Source organism: Aspergillus bombycis (genome assembly GCF_001792695.1).
Source record: "Aspergillus bombycis strain NRRL26010 chromosome Unknown contig00072, whole genome shotgun sequence".
Classification (NCBI taxonomy): Eukaryota; Fungi; Ascomycota; class Eurotiomycetes; order Eurotiales; family Aspergillaceae; genus Aspergillus; species Aspergillus bombycis.
The window spans coordinates 448-15,878 of record NW_019170074.1 but is presented as its reverse complement, the minus strand read 5'-3'; the positions used below and the strand labels follow the sequence as shown (position 1 = coordinate 15,878).

The following is a 15,431-nucleotide window of genomic DNA, read 5'->3' as shown; positions in this document are numbered from 1 at the left end:
CAGGAAGAAACCCGGGACGTATCCGCTCTGGTCGGCACAGCGCCGCCCCGGTCGAGCGAGATGTAAGTGTCTCTGCCATGTCCCTCGGCTAGAGTAACGCTAATATAGGGGTTCTGATACTGTGCCTGTCGCATTGTCAGGGGTTCTATTTGTGAAATCTCATGTAACACCAGGCGGTCCACCTGTTGAGGCCCTAGTCAGGGCGTCTAAGGGGAAGGACCAGGGCTGTATGTGAGGAAACCCCAATAGTAGGAGTTCACAGCCTGTGCGCGGCAGTCCAATTGTCGTAAGCATATTCTCACAATGGCACGGGATCTCGGGCACCCCTGTGTCATGTTCTCGAGTGTGGGCTGGACATCTCAACATGCCCTAGAGCGACAAAGAAGTTCAGGAGTCTGCTGCGCCCGACGGGATTTGTCTTATGCTCATGGCTAACCATCCAGGCATAGTCATACAAAGAAGGTTATGGGCAAAGGAGAATATATGGACCTTTACAGACCTTCAAGAAGGATAACTACTATCAACCCTGAAGGCTAAGATACATAAAGAGCTTTTTCCTCTCGCATAATATTAGCTTTCCTAACGAGACCAGGCTCATCATTGCTATTATTTTCTGGCCTGTAATCCTTAGGTCCCGGTCGGAACAACATGCAGACTACTACGCTCTCTATCATTCCTCTTACCCTGCTTCTTTTCGGCTTTGGAGTTGCAGTGCAACCCGCCTATCCCGACAGGAAACTGCCAGCATTGCAAGGCGATCCTCATAATGGCGTTGACCCTATGCACATGATTGATACAGGGGTTAGTCAGCCACCAAGGACACATTTTAAATCATTTTGAATCCGGCTAACTAGATCAAGCACTGCAAAATGGGTAAGAAAGCCGACCAATGCCTTGTGAAGCGACGGGGTATGAACAGAGATCTTTGGGAGATATGTGATAAGGACAAGCCGGTAAGAGGACCATTGAGTCTAGGATATCATGTTCTTGATATTAAACCTGGTATCTAGTGTAAAAGGGATGGAGATCCATGCAGTGTCCGATGGGGACCAGGAGGTGATCAGAAGCCCCGCGTGATCAACGTGAATTGCCATTTATACTAGCCAGAGCCAGGCTTCTGCAATGGACGAGAAAGCTAGACTTCCACCTTGCATGGTCATATTTGAGGGTGTCTGGGAAACAGGACACCGTCAGGGCATTCTGGCGATGTTGATAGAACACTAAGTTTGATTATCTCCCAAGTACTCTGTTCGCATGCCATACGACAGTGTAAAGCCCGTCTATGATAATCAAAGGTAAGATGGATAAGGATACTTGATGTTAATATAGTCCTCCTTCTTGTGCCTCGACCTGAAGGTACTAGTTCAGCTTGAATCAAGATTCAACACAAGATTTAGCATGGTATAACTATGAGATTACCCGACTCTCTTTGAGATCATACCCTACCTTGGTCGGATATGTTTCTAAATAGACCTCTTGAAAAATAGCTCTTAAAAAGGCCACTACACGATGTGAACCATACCGCGATTGCCTTAAGGGCTCACCAGATCAGAGTTGATACCCAGTTTCTTTACTAAATGACTGTTATGTTATTTTATCATTGAACATGCAATATATTGGCACCGCATATATGGAACAGCTCATCTCCACAATATCCCGTGGCTATCTTCAAGAGAGATATTCTGAATGGCACGATGTGTCTTCTTTAAGGTTACTTGTAGCCTTTCTGGGGAAGGGGAAAAGGAGAGTGGGTGCTAGAGAATCGGTGAATAGGATGTATTCTTGACCTGGTGCCAGATAAAGAAGAAGTTCCTGAAAGGGCTATGCGGACAACGTGATGTCAGTGACCCATCCAATCTTTCATTCACTTCACTTGACTTCTCTTCCCCCTCCCATTTCACTTTGTTCTCCCATCTTCTGCTTTCTCTTTCTTTCCACCTGCGACCTCATCTTCATCCGCACTTGCCAGACGGAATAGCGTCATGGCCTCTGTTCCTCCTTCCTCTTCCAGCCTCATGGAGCTGGCGAACTTCATTTCCCAGTCAGTCCCTATGCTGCAGGATGAGTCTTCAAAGCATACATGCAACGCGCGTGTAAATGTAATCGAGGCCTGTCGGAGGATGCTGGCTCTCGTTACGAGTCCTGCTGAGATGCTCAAAGAGATGGCACTGATTGTAAGAAGCCGTAATCTCACCCTATGAATGGTTGCTGGCTAACCGAATGTACAAAGGACAGACAGAATCTTGCATCCCTGCAGGTCATCAACCATTACCAGATTGCGACCATCGTTCCTCTCAGTGGAAGTATTGCTATATCTGAACTCGCGCAGAAGTGCGGGTTACCTGTGGACATTCTCCGCCGGATCTTGCGACAGGCCATGACCTACGGTGTATTCAGCGAACCGGAGCCAGACTGTGTTACGCAGACAGACGTCTCCATGGAGATACCCCGGCTGTCACCGCTGCTTACTTACCAGCTTGACGTTTGTTTACCGTCCATGGTCCGGCTTCTGGACTGGTTGAAAGACGGTGACAGAGAACACAAGTGCGCATATCAGATAGCTCATAACACTATGGATACGTGGTGGACTTCTGCCTCCAAAAGACCGGAACTGATCGAAAACTACGGAAAGTATATGGCATTAATTACCAGTGGTGGGGCCCATGATGTGAGTTACATTCTAAAGGGCTTCGCCTGGGAGAAGCTGGGAAAAGCCATTGTCGTCGATGTGAGTGTTGATGTATCCAGTCAAAAGCTGTCATAGGATTCTCATGATTATAGGTTGGCGGGGCAGATGGATTCGTCGGGATAAGGCTCGCAGAAGAGTATCCTACTTTAGCCGTCATCGTGGAGGACAATCTCAAGCTGAAGGATAGTGCCGATGACAATATCCCTCGCCACTTGAAGTCAAGGGTCATCTTCTTGCCTCACTCCTTTTTCAGGCCACAGTCGGCATTAGGTCGCGAGGCAGATGTGTTCCTCTTGCGACACATTCTACACGACTGGAATGACAATGATTGCCGGGCCATCCTGCAGGCTCTTGCTGATAGCATGAAGTCAGGAGCATCCATCCTCGTGGCAGAGCAAATTCTTCAAAGCCCTGGAACTGCGTCTTGGCAGCGCGAGCGAGTCATGAGAGCGTTAGACATGCAGATGATGATTCAGTTCGGAAGCAAGGAAAGATCCTACGAGGACTGGGACGCATTGTTTATGTCCATCGATCCACCCTTGGAAATTGTGGGTTGCGTGCACCCAGCCGGCAGCGCGGACTCCTTTATGGAACTGAAGAAGAGAGCATAATTGTCGTGGCCGTAACCCCAAAGCAACCGTCGCCATGTGTGAATGGTGCCGAGGGTCTACAGCGCTACATTATTTTGCATACAACCACCATTTTGCGGAAGTGACATAAATATGTTAGGGTTCCAAAATATACATGGAGTTAGCTTAGCTTAAACAAATGTATATCTCCAGGTGGTGTATATCTCTTTTTTTCTGCTTCAAGAGCTGTGCCTATACCACTCGAAAGTGAATCCAAGTTGCTCAGGTTCGGCTGAAGAAAGTAGGACGACCATCCCCGAAGGCTGTCCCGTAGCCCACGAACGATGTTACCTATAGCCACGTACGGGACGGTCGCTGAAACTGTTTCGGCATTGGCTCCTCTCTCGTTTATTCCTTTGTTAAACAGCCACTCTGTCTTTGTAGCTCATTGCGCGACTGTGGCATACTCGTTATACCAGCATTTGTCGATAATATCGTCATTCAGCAGATCACCCTCGACCTCGTACACGAAAGATATACATTACCACCACCCCAGATCTAATGCACATCAGGAAATCAGCGTTGAATATCCATTGAATCAGCAGGACGTGAGAAGCGGTTGTTGGAATGGCAGGATCAAAAGCCACACGGTGGGTTCGAGGAGAACGCTGGACAAGGAAAAGCGACCGGAGGGTGGTTGGGGTCTGTGAGTCTATACACAAATCTTTCCTGCCGTTATGTATATGCTTCCCATGAGCAAAGAATGAGATATTCTACTTGTAATCATCTCTAAGAGGATTATAAACAAGATTCCAGGCTAGCTTGTCACAAATTGAAAGGCGATTTAGTCTGAGTATAATGATCTTTCCGGCTAGTTGGCGTTCTTACAGATCGTCCTACACAGGTAGGATCAGAAATTAGGGAAATCCTATGGGGATAAAATGTCAAGAATTATTCTCTTATCTTAACAGTATCTACTCTTCATCTTTATCATTCCGTGCCAAAGGATCCTTACCTCCAGCGGACCGATGGTAAAGGGCTGATATCACTTCCACGTCTGGGGAGCACCAACCCTATCCAGCATCCTCCAACAGTTCAAAACGTAGGTAGGACGTCGGAATCAACATGTCCGCCTCCCTTCACTACAAGCAGTCCAATCAATCTAATCTCCGATCGACCCAATAGACCTCAAACCAGCCAAGCAACCTGCTTCATCCATGTTGATCCAACTATCTACTCCAACAAATTCCACCTGAACCAGTATCTAGTGTCATCAGTAGAGGCAGTCCATAGTACGTGGATATCAAGTATATGGCCACGAACCCAAAAGCCCAATACCATCCCCCTCACATCACAAGAACAAATCAAAACAAGAAGAGGCGAGCGGCCAACTAATCATACATCACGTCCTTGCATATGCAAAGCCAATCTTAACTCTGGTGACTGTCCTATAACACTTTGAGTTCAAGACTTCCAAGAGAACAGCGGCCGTGGATACGGTAAAGGGTTACATTATGGCAGTTCACGAGCCTAGTTAGAGGGCTGTTGTGGCGAAGGTCCTATGATGAGCCATCTTGATCCATAGCGATAGCATAAGTACATACATACACTGGAAGCAAGACCACGGTTCAGACCAGTTCAGCAATCCCTCGTATGCAGGACTACGTAGCCACCTTTGCGGGGTTGCGTCTTGCTGCAAGGGAGTCGCTAGTCCTTCCTTGTGACTCGTTGTAATTAGAAACTAGACCACTCAATGTTCTTATCATGCCGGGCAGAACAAGGTTCATGTCGGTTGTCGATCACTCTGAAGCCTAATTAAGGTTGCGAGGAGTCTTGGTGTGAGTGGAGATGTGGATGTGGAATTATGCGTTGTTAATTAATGCTATCTATGGAGGGATGTCGTGGTGACGTGGTAAATGGCAAATGGTAATCCATGTTATGCGAATCTGTTCTATGCAAGGGAGATGCAGCATTGTACATGACAGGCGGAGGACGAACAATATGGAGACGCTGAAAGGAGAAAAGACCTCGTATATAGGTGTGATATTGAGTCCAAGTACCAGACTTGAAGTCATACATATGTTTTCATAGTAATCAAACAAACAAACAATGCAAGGCAGTACGTTGTTGTAATCATGCAGTGCAAACATCATTCGTGGAATATAAAACTGAACAGGAGATCAACCGAAAGAAAGGAAATATACAAAGGAAACTTCGGTGAAGGTCATCGCTCAAAACACAATCCCCAACGCCAGTCATGATAGTTCTAAAGTCAAAGAAAGCCGATATCATGGTCAATCTGTGTGGCTGGATCACAAACGTGTGTTGATACATCTTAAATGAGCATCAATAGGACGAAGATAGAAAAGGAAAGCATAGAAACGGTCAAGTCAGAGTACCGATCATCTGCTGTGTCAAACGGGAAATCGAACACCGCCACGTTCCGTGCTCCGTGGCTGAGAGAGGATGCGAGGAAGAGTCCGGGCCTTGGGATCCTGGTTGAAACGAAGGCGGTCGCGCTTCAGGTTAAACAATTTGATCATGCAGGCCATCGCCTGCTCGTCGGTCAGACGGACCTCGGGAAGAGTCATGCCGTCCAGCGGCATATCCTTGACAGCGACGGACACCATCCACCGAGCAAGAAGCCCAATATCTCGGGCGTTACCCCAGCAGGGGAACATGGAGAGGATCTGAATGGCTCGGGTGAACTCCCGGTGAGTTACCTCGCGCGGGTCGGTCAGGAACAGGCGAGGGCCCCGGACACCTTCCTCCTCGAGTCGTCGGTCCAACAGGCGGAGACATTCACGAGGAGTTGGATTACGGAAGGGAATTTCTTCTTGGAAGAGGCTTGCCAGGCGAGGTCGATTGGCGAGCAGGTGGTCTAATTCCTGAGAAGGTCCTGCGAGAACGACAACCATCTCTTGGGAGAGCTTAGGCAGCAGGTAGATGAGCTCATCCATCGCCTGCATGGTGTATTCGTTGTCTCCCAATCGATGAGCATCCTCGACATACAGCAGCTTGCCGCGTCCGCGCTCCAACTGCGACCGAGTCCGGATCGATGTGTGACTGACACTCGTGGTAACGAGATCAGACACCGAGCATTCAACCATGGCAGAAGTCTTCAAGACCCCCATCTTATAGTACAAGGCGCTTAGATGGCGGGCGACGGTCTTCTTTCCAGTTCCTGTGACGGTCAGTCAATAATCGTCTTCCACTAGAAGCACTAGAAATAACTTACCACTGGCGCCCTTGAAAACCAGTGTGCACGGGACTCGTGCTCTGGGATCATGGCCCTGGAACCAGGCGATCTTCATCTCATTGTGATACCGTTTCAGCACAGAGATGATGTCGTCGGGGACGATCGAGTGACGCAATTCCTCCCGGAATGCTAGAGCGGCCTTGCCGCCCACCAATTCGGCGTTGAAGTACTCGGGCCCGAGCACACGTTGTGACAAAGGCGTGTCGGGTGCACGAGAACGTCTCTGGTCGAAATTGCGGTTGGCAGCCGTCAGGAGACGCTCAATCCCGCGTGCATTGTCGAAATCTTTGCGCATCCGGGCGCTCTCGAGGATATCCATGGCTGCTTGGAAGGCTTCGGGAGTGGCGTCCACATCTTGCTCTTGCAGTTTCGCCTGGAAGAGCTCCTCCATCTGCTCTCGGGTGAGTGGCTGGAATCGAACGACTTGGTGTTCGAGCATCCTTGACGCCTCCTTAAGTTCTGGGAGCAGTGTGTCAACGGCATGGTCGGAGCCGACAAGAATGGTGCAGCGATTCTCCCTGTTCGCAGACAGCTCTTTTATGAGCATATCCAGCACACTATCGGAGACTTGGAAATCATTGTCGTCGGTCTCTGGGGTGTCCATGTCGATGATCAGAGCTTTTCCGACCGTTGAAGAGAGGATGCCGTCGGTATCAGAGATGTTATTAAACGCGGAGAGGGGCTTGACAGTCACTGCCGCACAGTCAGCTACTGGTAATGTCTAAGGGGGTTCAACTTTACTCACCTTCGCCATTGCTGAGGAGACCGAGATCCGCCAGGATCTGCGCGTACAGCTTTGCTGCAGTGGTCTTGCCCGTGCCCGGTGGGCCAGCGAAGACACGGTTCACTCGCACCAACAACCGCTTCTGATTTTTAACCTCCCGCCAGTAGTTCTCCTCCACCGTGCCGAAAACCTCGCGGACGGAGGCCTTGACGAGCTCCTGCCCCACGAACGACTGGAGAGATGTCCATGCGGCGCTCTGGGACCGGATGTCGGACGGGTTGGGTCCCAGAATATCGTCCTTGGAAAAGAAGAAGTAATCTACATCCTCCATTCCGATGTCCTGCTGCTCCATCAGACACTCAGCTTGACGGTGTGCGATGGTCTCCACAAGTTGCCGCACGGCATAGATGTTGGTGAATCCTTCACCGCGACTGCGGGCAAGTCGGCGAGCTGCAGCCTGCATGTACTGGCCGTCGAGCCCGCCTTCGGCCTGCATTTTTCCGCCGTATTCCTCCGTGATGCGGCGTCCTAAGAGTCGAAGAAGCTCATGGCGGTCGAAGTCCGCAAAATTCACGGTGCTACACATCCGGCGCTGCACTCGGGGGTTCTCGTGGAGGAAGGTGTCCATATCGGGGCCATGGCCAATGAAGACGACGATGATCCGCCCGGTCTTCCGTTCCATCGCCTGAAGGAGACAGTCAAGGATCTCCTTATGTGATTCGAGCTTGGAGGGCATCAAGGTGTGAGGGTTGTCGACGATCAAGACACCGGCTGTCGGTGCGGAGGGAGATTCGGAGTTGGCCATCTCTTTGATTAATTTCTGAGCGCCCTGAGGGCCCTTGATGGCGAGGTCTCGGCCAGATGTTTCTTTGATGGTGTTGGAGTCGGAGATGCCGATGGCGTAGAGCATCTTGGCGTAAATTCGGGCAACGGTAGACTTGCCTACGAAATCAATGTGATTAGTATCGGAACTCGCCAGTGACCGATGTAGACAAACTCACCTGTTCCTGGGTTCCCTTGGAACACTATATTGTACCACTCATTGCGGGGTTCTCGACCATGTCGACGGCAGATCTGCACCCAGTTCTGCACCCCAAGCAGCTGGCGCTTGACGTTCTCCAGTCCCACCAGATTCTCAATCTCGCCCACCAACTCTTTTTGAGCGGTCTCACGGCTCACTCGATCTTGTTCGGCGGACCGTTTCTTCTGTAATGTAGATGCGATATCAATCTTTGGTGCCGGCGCGCGCGGGGTTTGTGTCTGAGTCTGTGTCGATGTGGAAACAGAGAGGGACTGTTGCGACCGTCGAGGGCCCCATAAGCTCGACAAGAGCGAGGGGAAGCGGGAAGTATTTTGCCTGCACTCCATCTTGCGGCACGGACACAACTGCGAGAGGAAGCCTCGTAACGTTGACAGCATAAAGCAGTATAAGGGAGGTATGGTAAAGGTAAAGATCTTGCGAACTGTCGCTCTCAACATTCAAGTGTCTTTGTAGAGAGGATAGAATAGGATAATAGTAGAAGATATGGTTCTAGTTCCCCCTCGCAGCCCATGGCTGCTGGGCCCCCTTTTATCAGACACATCTCTTGTGATCATTGTCTTTGGGAAAGAAAATCTCCGGTTGATCCACGATAATTGCCATGCGTGCACGAGAATAGCAGACGCGGTAAGGCATGAGAGGCAGGCGAACAAGCGACAGTGGCAATAGACCTATGATGAGATGACAGATCAGAGATGAAGCGAATTCACCGCTCTTTGGCAGCACCACGCCTCACACTAAAGGGTAACTAAAAGATCTCTGGAAGTGGAGATCGACTTTGTCGAGTGGGTCTCCATTTCATATGAAATGCACCCAGTCCAGTTATCGTTCGCGTACCGCGTCAAAGCGTCTGAGTTGTCCGGGGTTCAGATCATGTCAGGTTCTTAGGGCAGGCATCATTGAAGAAACTAAGCCCTGAGACCTGAAACAATGCTGAAACGCTCCCCTGAACGCTCTATTCTGATTCCCCTGAGGCGTTGGACTGCTCAGATCAGACAACCTATGACAGCATGAGCAAGGAACCAGACCATGGATAAGGTGCATAAACCTGCCTGTACGTTTTCGTTCTTAGGCACCGTCAATCATTAGGCATGCTTTAGTTCCAGATTGAATGGACGAGGATGGAACTGCTGGTCGCCCAGAATAGTATAGTCCGCAGTCAGGTGCTTCGTGTCCAATGAACGCACACCACATCGTCCGGCTTAATAATCCCGCGGCCCGTGACCACTCACGGAATTTCTAGAATTTTAGGATTATTTTTCGCCTATCTGACTAAACCCATGAACAACAAACATCCGAACAACCATAACGAAAGGAAGTGGCTGGTTAGGTAGAAAAAAAAATATTGCCTACCTCCCCACCAATAAGAGACGTCAGATTCGACAGCAGTGACTCACTTGCTGAGGGACTTTGGGTTGCTGTGGCAGACAGTCAGAGACTACGACCACGCACACTGGCACTATCCTATACAAACTATACTACTCCCGGAACATACCATGCAACCCACCAGAGCATGGTCCACTACAACCCCTCCTTCTCAGGGGTACTGGTGCAGTGTAGCTGGCCTGTGTTGGTACCATCTGCAGAAAATATTTTCCTTGTTATGAACAGGCCCCAATTCAGGAAACAAAGCGTGTGACTCACAGAAGCCCACCATTCACCTGCAGCGTTGACCGGCATTTGGGCTCCACCAATATCACTTCTTCCCTTTTTTCTCCTTCTCAGTGGAGTTTCGAATCTGCTGGGGATTACTTTCCCGACATCCGAATGTCCTATTATGACGATGTCATCAGCATAGACCTCGGACATGTTTGTCACCGCATCACTCCGGACGGACAACCACGTTGCCTCATCCCCTCTCTTTGGTCGTGCCTGACAATCGAACGAGGGGTATCCAATATCTAAGGCGATAACCTCGGGCCGCTGGGAAAATTTCGGGCCGTTTGTTGGGTGATACTACCCATCTTTCACCAAAGTGCATACCCAGTCGGTGTACGCTTTACGACACCAACGCATATTAGCCAACGACAAAGATAATGCCATAGCCCAGGCGACTACATCATAGTTAAAATCGTCATAGATAGTCCTCTTACTCCGGTCAATGTTTCCCGGAGACTTCCTGATTTCCTCGAGTTAACAGCGCATCGGCTTTTGCCTTCGAAGCTATTTGGGCAGCTTCGCGATTGCCGCGGTACGTCCCAGCTGTTTGATAGATAACCGCTTCTCAACGATTAGTGCCGTAAGAGTAAGCGTCTCTTCACTACTGCTCAATTCCTTTGAATTAATCTAAGCTGCGGTAATATGTCAGTATGAACTGGTTTCGTGATACTGATACGATGCGACCTATGACCAAGCTGGTCTCCTCATCTCTTAAAGTTCCTATGCTGTCGACCGATGCCGAGAACTCAATCGAGCAGCTTTTTTCCACTCCATAGCCCCCATCGAGTAATCACCCGTGGATATGTATGCTGCATCGGTCGTATCTCCTGGATGTTGTTGTCAGCTTCCAGGTTCTCAGGAGATATCCTAAAATAACATCGTTCGGTCCGCAATGAATCATGATTGGCTGCAAAATTTCAACCACCTGCACCAATCATGGCGTGTGGATCACGAGGCGGACGAGGAGCACAGCCTCACCTGCACTCAGCAACCAAATTGGATACGCTTGTTCTCTCCCACTTCACCTTCCAAATTGATTGATTTCAACGACGGGGGCTATGCTATGTCCGGACTAGAAGTCATCGGTGTTGCTGCCAGCATTCTCCAGGTCGTAGAGCTTGGCACCCATCTCTCGATTAAGCTCTATACGTTCTGCCGCAGGCTCAAAGACACAGACCAACGCATCCAAAGCCTGTCCAGTGATGTTGCCTTGACGTGTAATGTTCTACGTCAATTAGGCGACAGCCTCCAACAGGACGAGGATGCTAAACTCTATTCTATGGAGGCATTTTCTACAGCCCAACAAGTGCTGGGAGAATGTAGAAAGGTGTTCCAACGAATCAGCGATGCGGTGGATTATCCTGACCAGAAAGCCACGAAAGGCCTTCTCCAGAAGGCAGCAAGAAAGGTCGGATTCCTGTGTATTGAGGAAGACCTGGAGGTTCTCAGAGTCAACTTGGAGCGCTTAAAATCAACCATGCTTTTGATGCTCAATGTAATCATGTATGCTGGCCAGCTGCGTAGGTAAGAATTTCCTTGGTCGAAGTCCGACGAGCTTGGCATAATAATGGACCAATTTGGCTAGTCGAGCAGAATTGAGCGTCCTCGAGGAGCAGCGAGAGCTGATTCGCACACTTGTCGGGGAGAAGAAAACGAACGAAACTCAATTTGAACGATTGAAGAAGGCCTTGGAGTCTGCCAAGATTACGGACAACCAGCCGAACGAATCCCAGCTATCGACCTGTCTTACCATGACATTTGCATACAATGATGCTCCATTGGCGAACGAATTACTTCCGTCGGAGCTGCGAGAGTACGACGCCTTAGTGAAGAAAGTCCTGTCCGATATTGACACCTATCAGTCTAGAATTGATTATGATCAGTATCGTCGAATGAGAGACGACATTCTACAATGTTATTACTCGGAGATTAGCCACTGCGAAACTCGTCACGGTCAGCGAGTTGCACAGTGGTTCCGGGAGCAATATTCTGCGCTCTGCAAGGAGTATGCCGTATGCACCTCTTCCAAACTGGATCAGGGGGCAATAAGAAGCAGGCGTACAAATGTGGATTACGTTGCCTCAACTTCAGAAAGTGGCAGTAAACGGGGCACTATTAACCCGCTGAGGTTACGGAGCTTTGAAGATGAGATGACGAAGCGAAAGAAGCAGTATATCGAGCCTGCGCCACTCCAACGGCCATCCAACTCATTGGGCCATGTGCAACAACCGGCCATAGCCCATGAAATGGCTGCAGGAATACTCCCATTAACACCCTACTCCCCTGGACCCCCCTTCTCGGAAACGTCAAGCCCGATCATCCAGCACCAGTACGGGATAGGGAATCCGGCAGTTGAAGTATACCCGAAACAGCCAGTTGCTTCTCACGAGGGGGGCTATGTAAAGACGGAAGATGCACATGACGTGGAGGCGTTTTTGATGAAGTGGACAACTTTGGATGAGAGTGAAGTCGGTGCCTATTGACATATCTCATGAATTGACTTTTTACCTGATCAATGACGTCATTCGCACTTCGCGTTCCAGTTTGCGCATTCTGTCCCACCGCCTGCTCAAGTCATTTTGTTTTTGCCGGCCAAAACGAATCCTGGAGGTAGGCGGTCTGCGCACTGAGCAAGCATCGCATCGCCAGGAATTAGAACGAGTAGTGTCTCTCGACGTTTCAGTATAGTAGATGGCATCTAATATTGATGTAAGAATTTTTCTGCTTCCATTGATAATCCTCAATGATGTAATGTAGAAAACATCTTCTTGTTGAGTGCCAACCACTAGTCTCCAGTTCACCCAACTATTCACCCATCCTTCCCTGCCAATATATATTCCGCTACTGGGGACATTCTGCAGGTTGACAAAACTTCGGGAAATATCTACAGACATGTATGGATACTAGCGTGATTATGACGACTTCTACACAATAAAGGTCTTGGGCCTTCAAGAGACGTCCGGTACTCCGTAAGAGAATATAATATCACACCCTCATGGCGCAAATTAAGGAAAAGTAAAAAGAAAAAAAATATGGAGATGCGGGGAATTGAACCCCGGACCTTTCACATGCTAAGCGAACATTATACCACTAAACCACATCCCCAATTCGATATACGTGGGGGAAACTTTACACATCATAATGCAGCCCAAACCTTTTCGCCCGAACTTTGGACTTCTTTGTCAATGTCGTCGTTACAGCAGTAGCTTGAACTTGAAACATCCAATAAGTTCTTGAAACAGTATTCATCGACAATATATACAACAGTATGATCATGAATGGAAATATCAGCAAACCCTCAAGGCTTAATTGAACAAGAACCGGACGGCTTTGGTGACATGTTTTACCGCGCCCGTTTTCCCCCCCACGGACTCTTCATCGTCAGTCTTGACGTAGAACCGTCGGAGACCGTCAAGATCAACCGTCCGGGCATCCACCCAGAAAGGCCCGCGATAGTAGATCTTGGCCCCGATATACAGGACAACAATAGCAACGACACTGACATAGTTGGCAAAGAAATTCTTCGCCGTGGTCTGTCCTTTAAGTGGCCAGACACTCAGATAGAACTCTGCGATGATGAGCAAGATACACCATACCAACCCCCAGATCGCAGCGTAGGGGAATGTCCAGCTTTTCCACGGCAGGTCGGATACATCGCGGCCCTGAACTTTCCAGGCATAACGCATCCGCAGGTGCGATAGGCAGATCATCGCCCAGCCAAACAGAGTGAAAAGCGATGTGAGATTGGAGAACCAGGTGAAGACCTCCTCGCCGCTGTTGCTCACGTTGAGGTAGGCCAGGCCACCTCCGATGAGAAGTGTAATAAAGAGTCCGGCTAGAGGACGTCCAACCCGATCTGCTTTGCCGAAGATCTACGCAATGCGAGGCGCAGTGCATATTAGCCATCTGCGTCTAACCAGCATTTGTAGGGCGTATGGTACTCACCTTAGGCGCCATCTTCACATGTGCCAGCCCCATGAGAGCACGGGACCCGGCATATCCAGAAATACTACCCGTGGACACCACCGAGATGAAGACCACGGCGTTCATTATGTGGGCCAAAGGCTCGAGACCCGCATTGCGATAGGCAATGACAAATGGCGAGGCGTTGACTCCCGAAGCGCCGAACAGATTGTTGTCCTTTGGGTCAACCGTGATGGTGATCATGAGAGAGCCTAGAATATAGAACAAAGAAAGGCGTAGCCAGATCGACCCCACCGCCTTGGGGACAGCTCTTCGAGGGTTGGAGGTCTCGGCCGCAACTAGGGCGCAGTTCTCAGATCCAGACATGGCAAAGATACAAGTCGGCATGACGCTGAGGAAGCCCTTGAATCCATTCGTGAAGGCGTACGAGTTCCAATACCGGAAGCCGATGGGGCCCTCAGCAGGGGCGCCTCCTGCAGATACGACTGTGACATGTCAGTCGAGGGGAAAAGGAAGATCTTTGTGCCAGTTTCTCACCAATCAGAGAGATAATGACAATGATAATCCACCCGAATTTGATGGACGATGAAACGACTTCCACCTCGCCAAAGAACTTCACAGCCCACACGTTGATGAGAATAATCACTACCCAGAAGATGGTAATCCACGCTGCCGTGGGCACCTTGTCGGTCCAGAAACTGAGAACCGTCACGACACCCTATGACGGGTCAGGCTCTGAGAGCTCGAGAGGCATCTATGGCTAACATACCTGTAACTCGTTGGCGATGGTGATCCAGTAGGAGAACCAGTATGCCCATCCCAGGGCAAATGCCGCAGCCGGGTCAACAAAAATCGACGTCCACTGAATAAATGCCGAAGGCAGAGGATACATTACGGCCATTTCACCGATGGAATGGCTGACCGACCAGATCATGGTACCGCTCAAGAGATAGCCGATAAAGATGGCCGCTGGGCCACCATTTGCGAGCGATGTTCCACTGCCTAGCCATAATCCCATACCAATCGATGACCCCAGGGCAATCATGGTGATGTGGCGGGTGGATAGCGTCCGCTGGAGGTCGGTTTCGGCGCCATGATCGATGTCAACCTCCCAGTCGGTGGCGGGCTGGGCGGTCTTTTTCATACTTCCCGACGAACTCCGCGGGGGAATGATGGATTCGTTCATAGTGAAGGGAGGGAAAACAAGGTAGGTTCGGGCGGGAAGTACCGAGCGAGAAAGACAAGGAATCCAGGGGGTATTAATATAGAGATTGGACAGCAACTAGTGGCTAATGCTACCGTACCCTTCGCACGAACCCCAAATAGCAGTTCAGCTAGGACAGATAAGCCCCCAGCTTTATCTTTGCCTGGGCTACTTGATGATAGCCTTTCTCGGCCCAAGTCCTACTGCGACCGCAATGCAACCTGCATAAGGGTGATACACTAGGTTGAGAAGGTTTGTGGAAAGGGTATCACCGCGTGGTCAGACCGTTTCGCTGCTGGTTGATAAGTACCCTTCCGCCAATTGCACACCTGCCAGTAAGTAGCCTTATCAGTAGCCTCTAAGA

At 49.8% G+C, this 15,431-nt stretch overlaps 4 protein-coding genes across 4 annotated transcripts; 2 read left to right on the top strand and 2 right to left on the bottom strand.

Annotated features, from left to right (window-relative positions):
• Positions 1-1,982: 1,982 nt before the first annotated feature.
• Positions 1,983-3,300, top strand: ABOM_008678 (O-methyltransferase; the record flags this gene model as incomplete). The annotated part of the gene is made up of 3 exons (XM_022535807.1): positions 1,983-2,174; positions 2,231-2,728; positions 2,782-3,300. 3 exons carry the CDS (start codon positions 1,983-1,985, stop codon positions 3,298-3,300), a joined length of 1,209 nt encoding a protein of 402 aa, XP_022387069.1.
• Positions 3,301-5,672: 2,372 nt separating this feature from the next.
• On the bottom strand, positions 5,673-8,720 carry GbpA (the record flags this gene model as incomplete). The annotated part of the gene is made up of 4 exons (XM_022535806.1): positions 5,673-6,442; positions 6,497-7,210; positions 7,263-8,183; positions 8,243-8,720. 4 exons carry the CDS (start codon positions 8,718-8,720, stop codon positions 5,673-5,675), a joined length of 2,883 nt encoding a protein of 960 aa, XP_022387072.1.
• Positions 8,721-10,831: 2,111 nt separating this feature from the next.
• On the top strand, positions 10,832-12,422 carry ABOM_008676 (uncharacterized protein; the record flags this gene model as incomplete). Its single annotated transcript, XM_022535805.1, has 2 exons — positions 10,832-11,463; positions 11,525-12,422. The coding sequence occupies 2 exons, from the start codon at positions 10,832-10,834 to the stop codon at positions 12,420-12,422; spliced, it is 1,530 nt and encodes a 509-aa protein (XP_022387071.1).
• Positions 12,423-13,244: 822 nt separating this feature from the next.
• On the bottom strand, positions 13,245-15,049 carry ABOM_008675 (putative amino acid transporter; the record flags this gene model as incomplete). The annotated part of the gene is made up of 4 exons (XM_022535804.1): positions 13,245-13,811; positions 13,885-14,348; positions 14,401-14,581; positions 14,633-15,049. 4 exons carry the CDS (start codon positions 15,047-15,049, stop codon positions 13,245-13,247), a joined length of 1,629 nt encoding a protein of 542 aa, XP_022387073.1.
• Between the last annotated feature and the right edge of the window lie 382 nt (positions 15,050-15,431).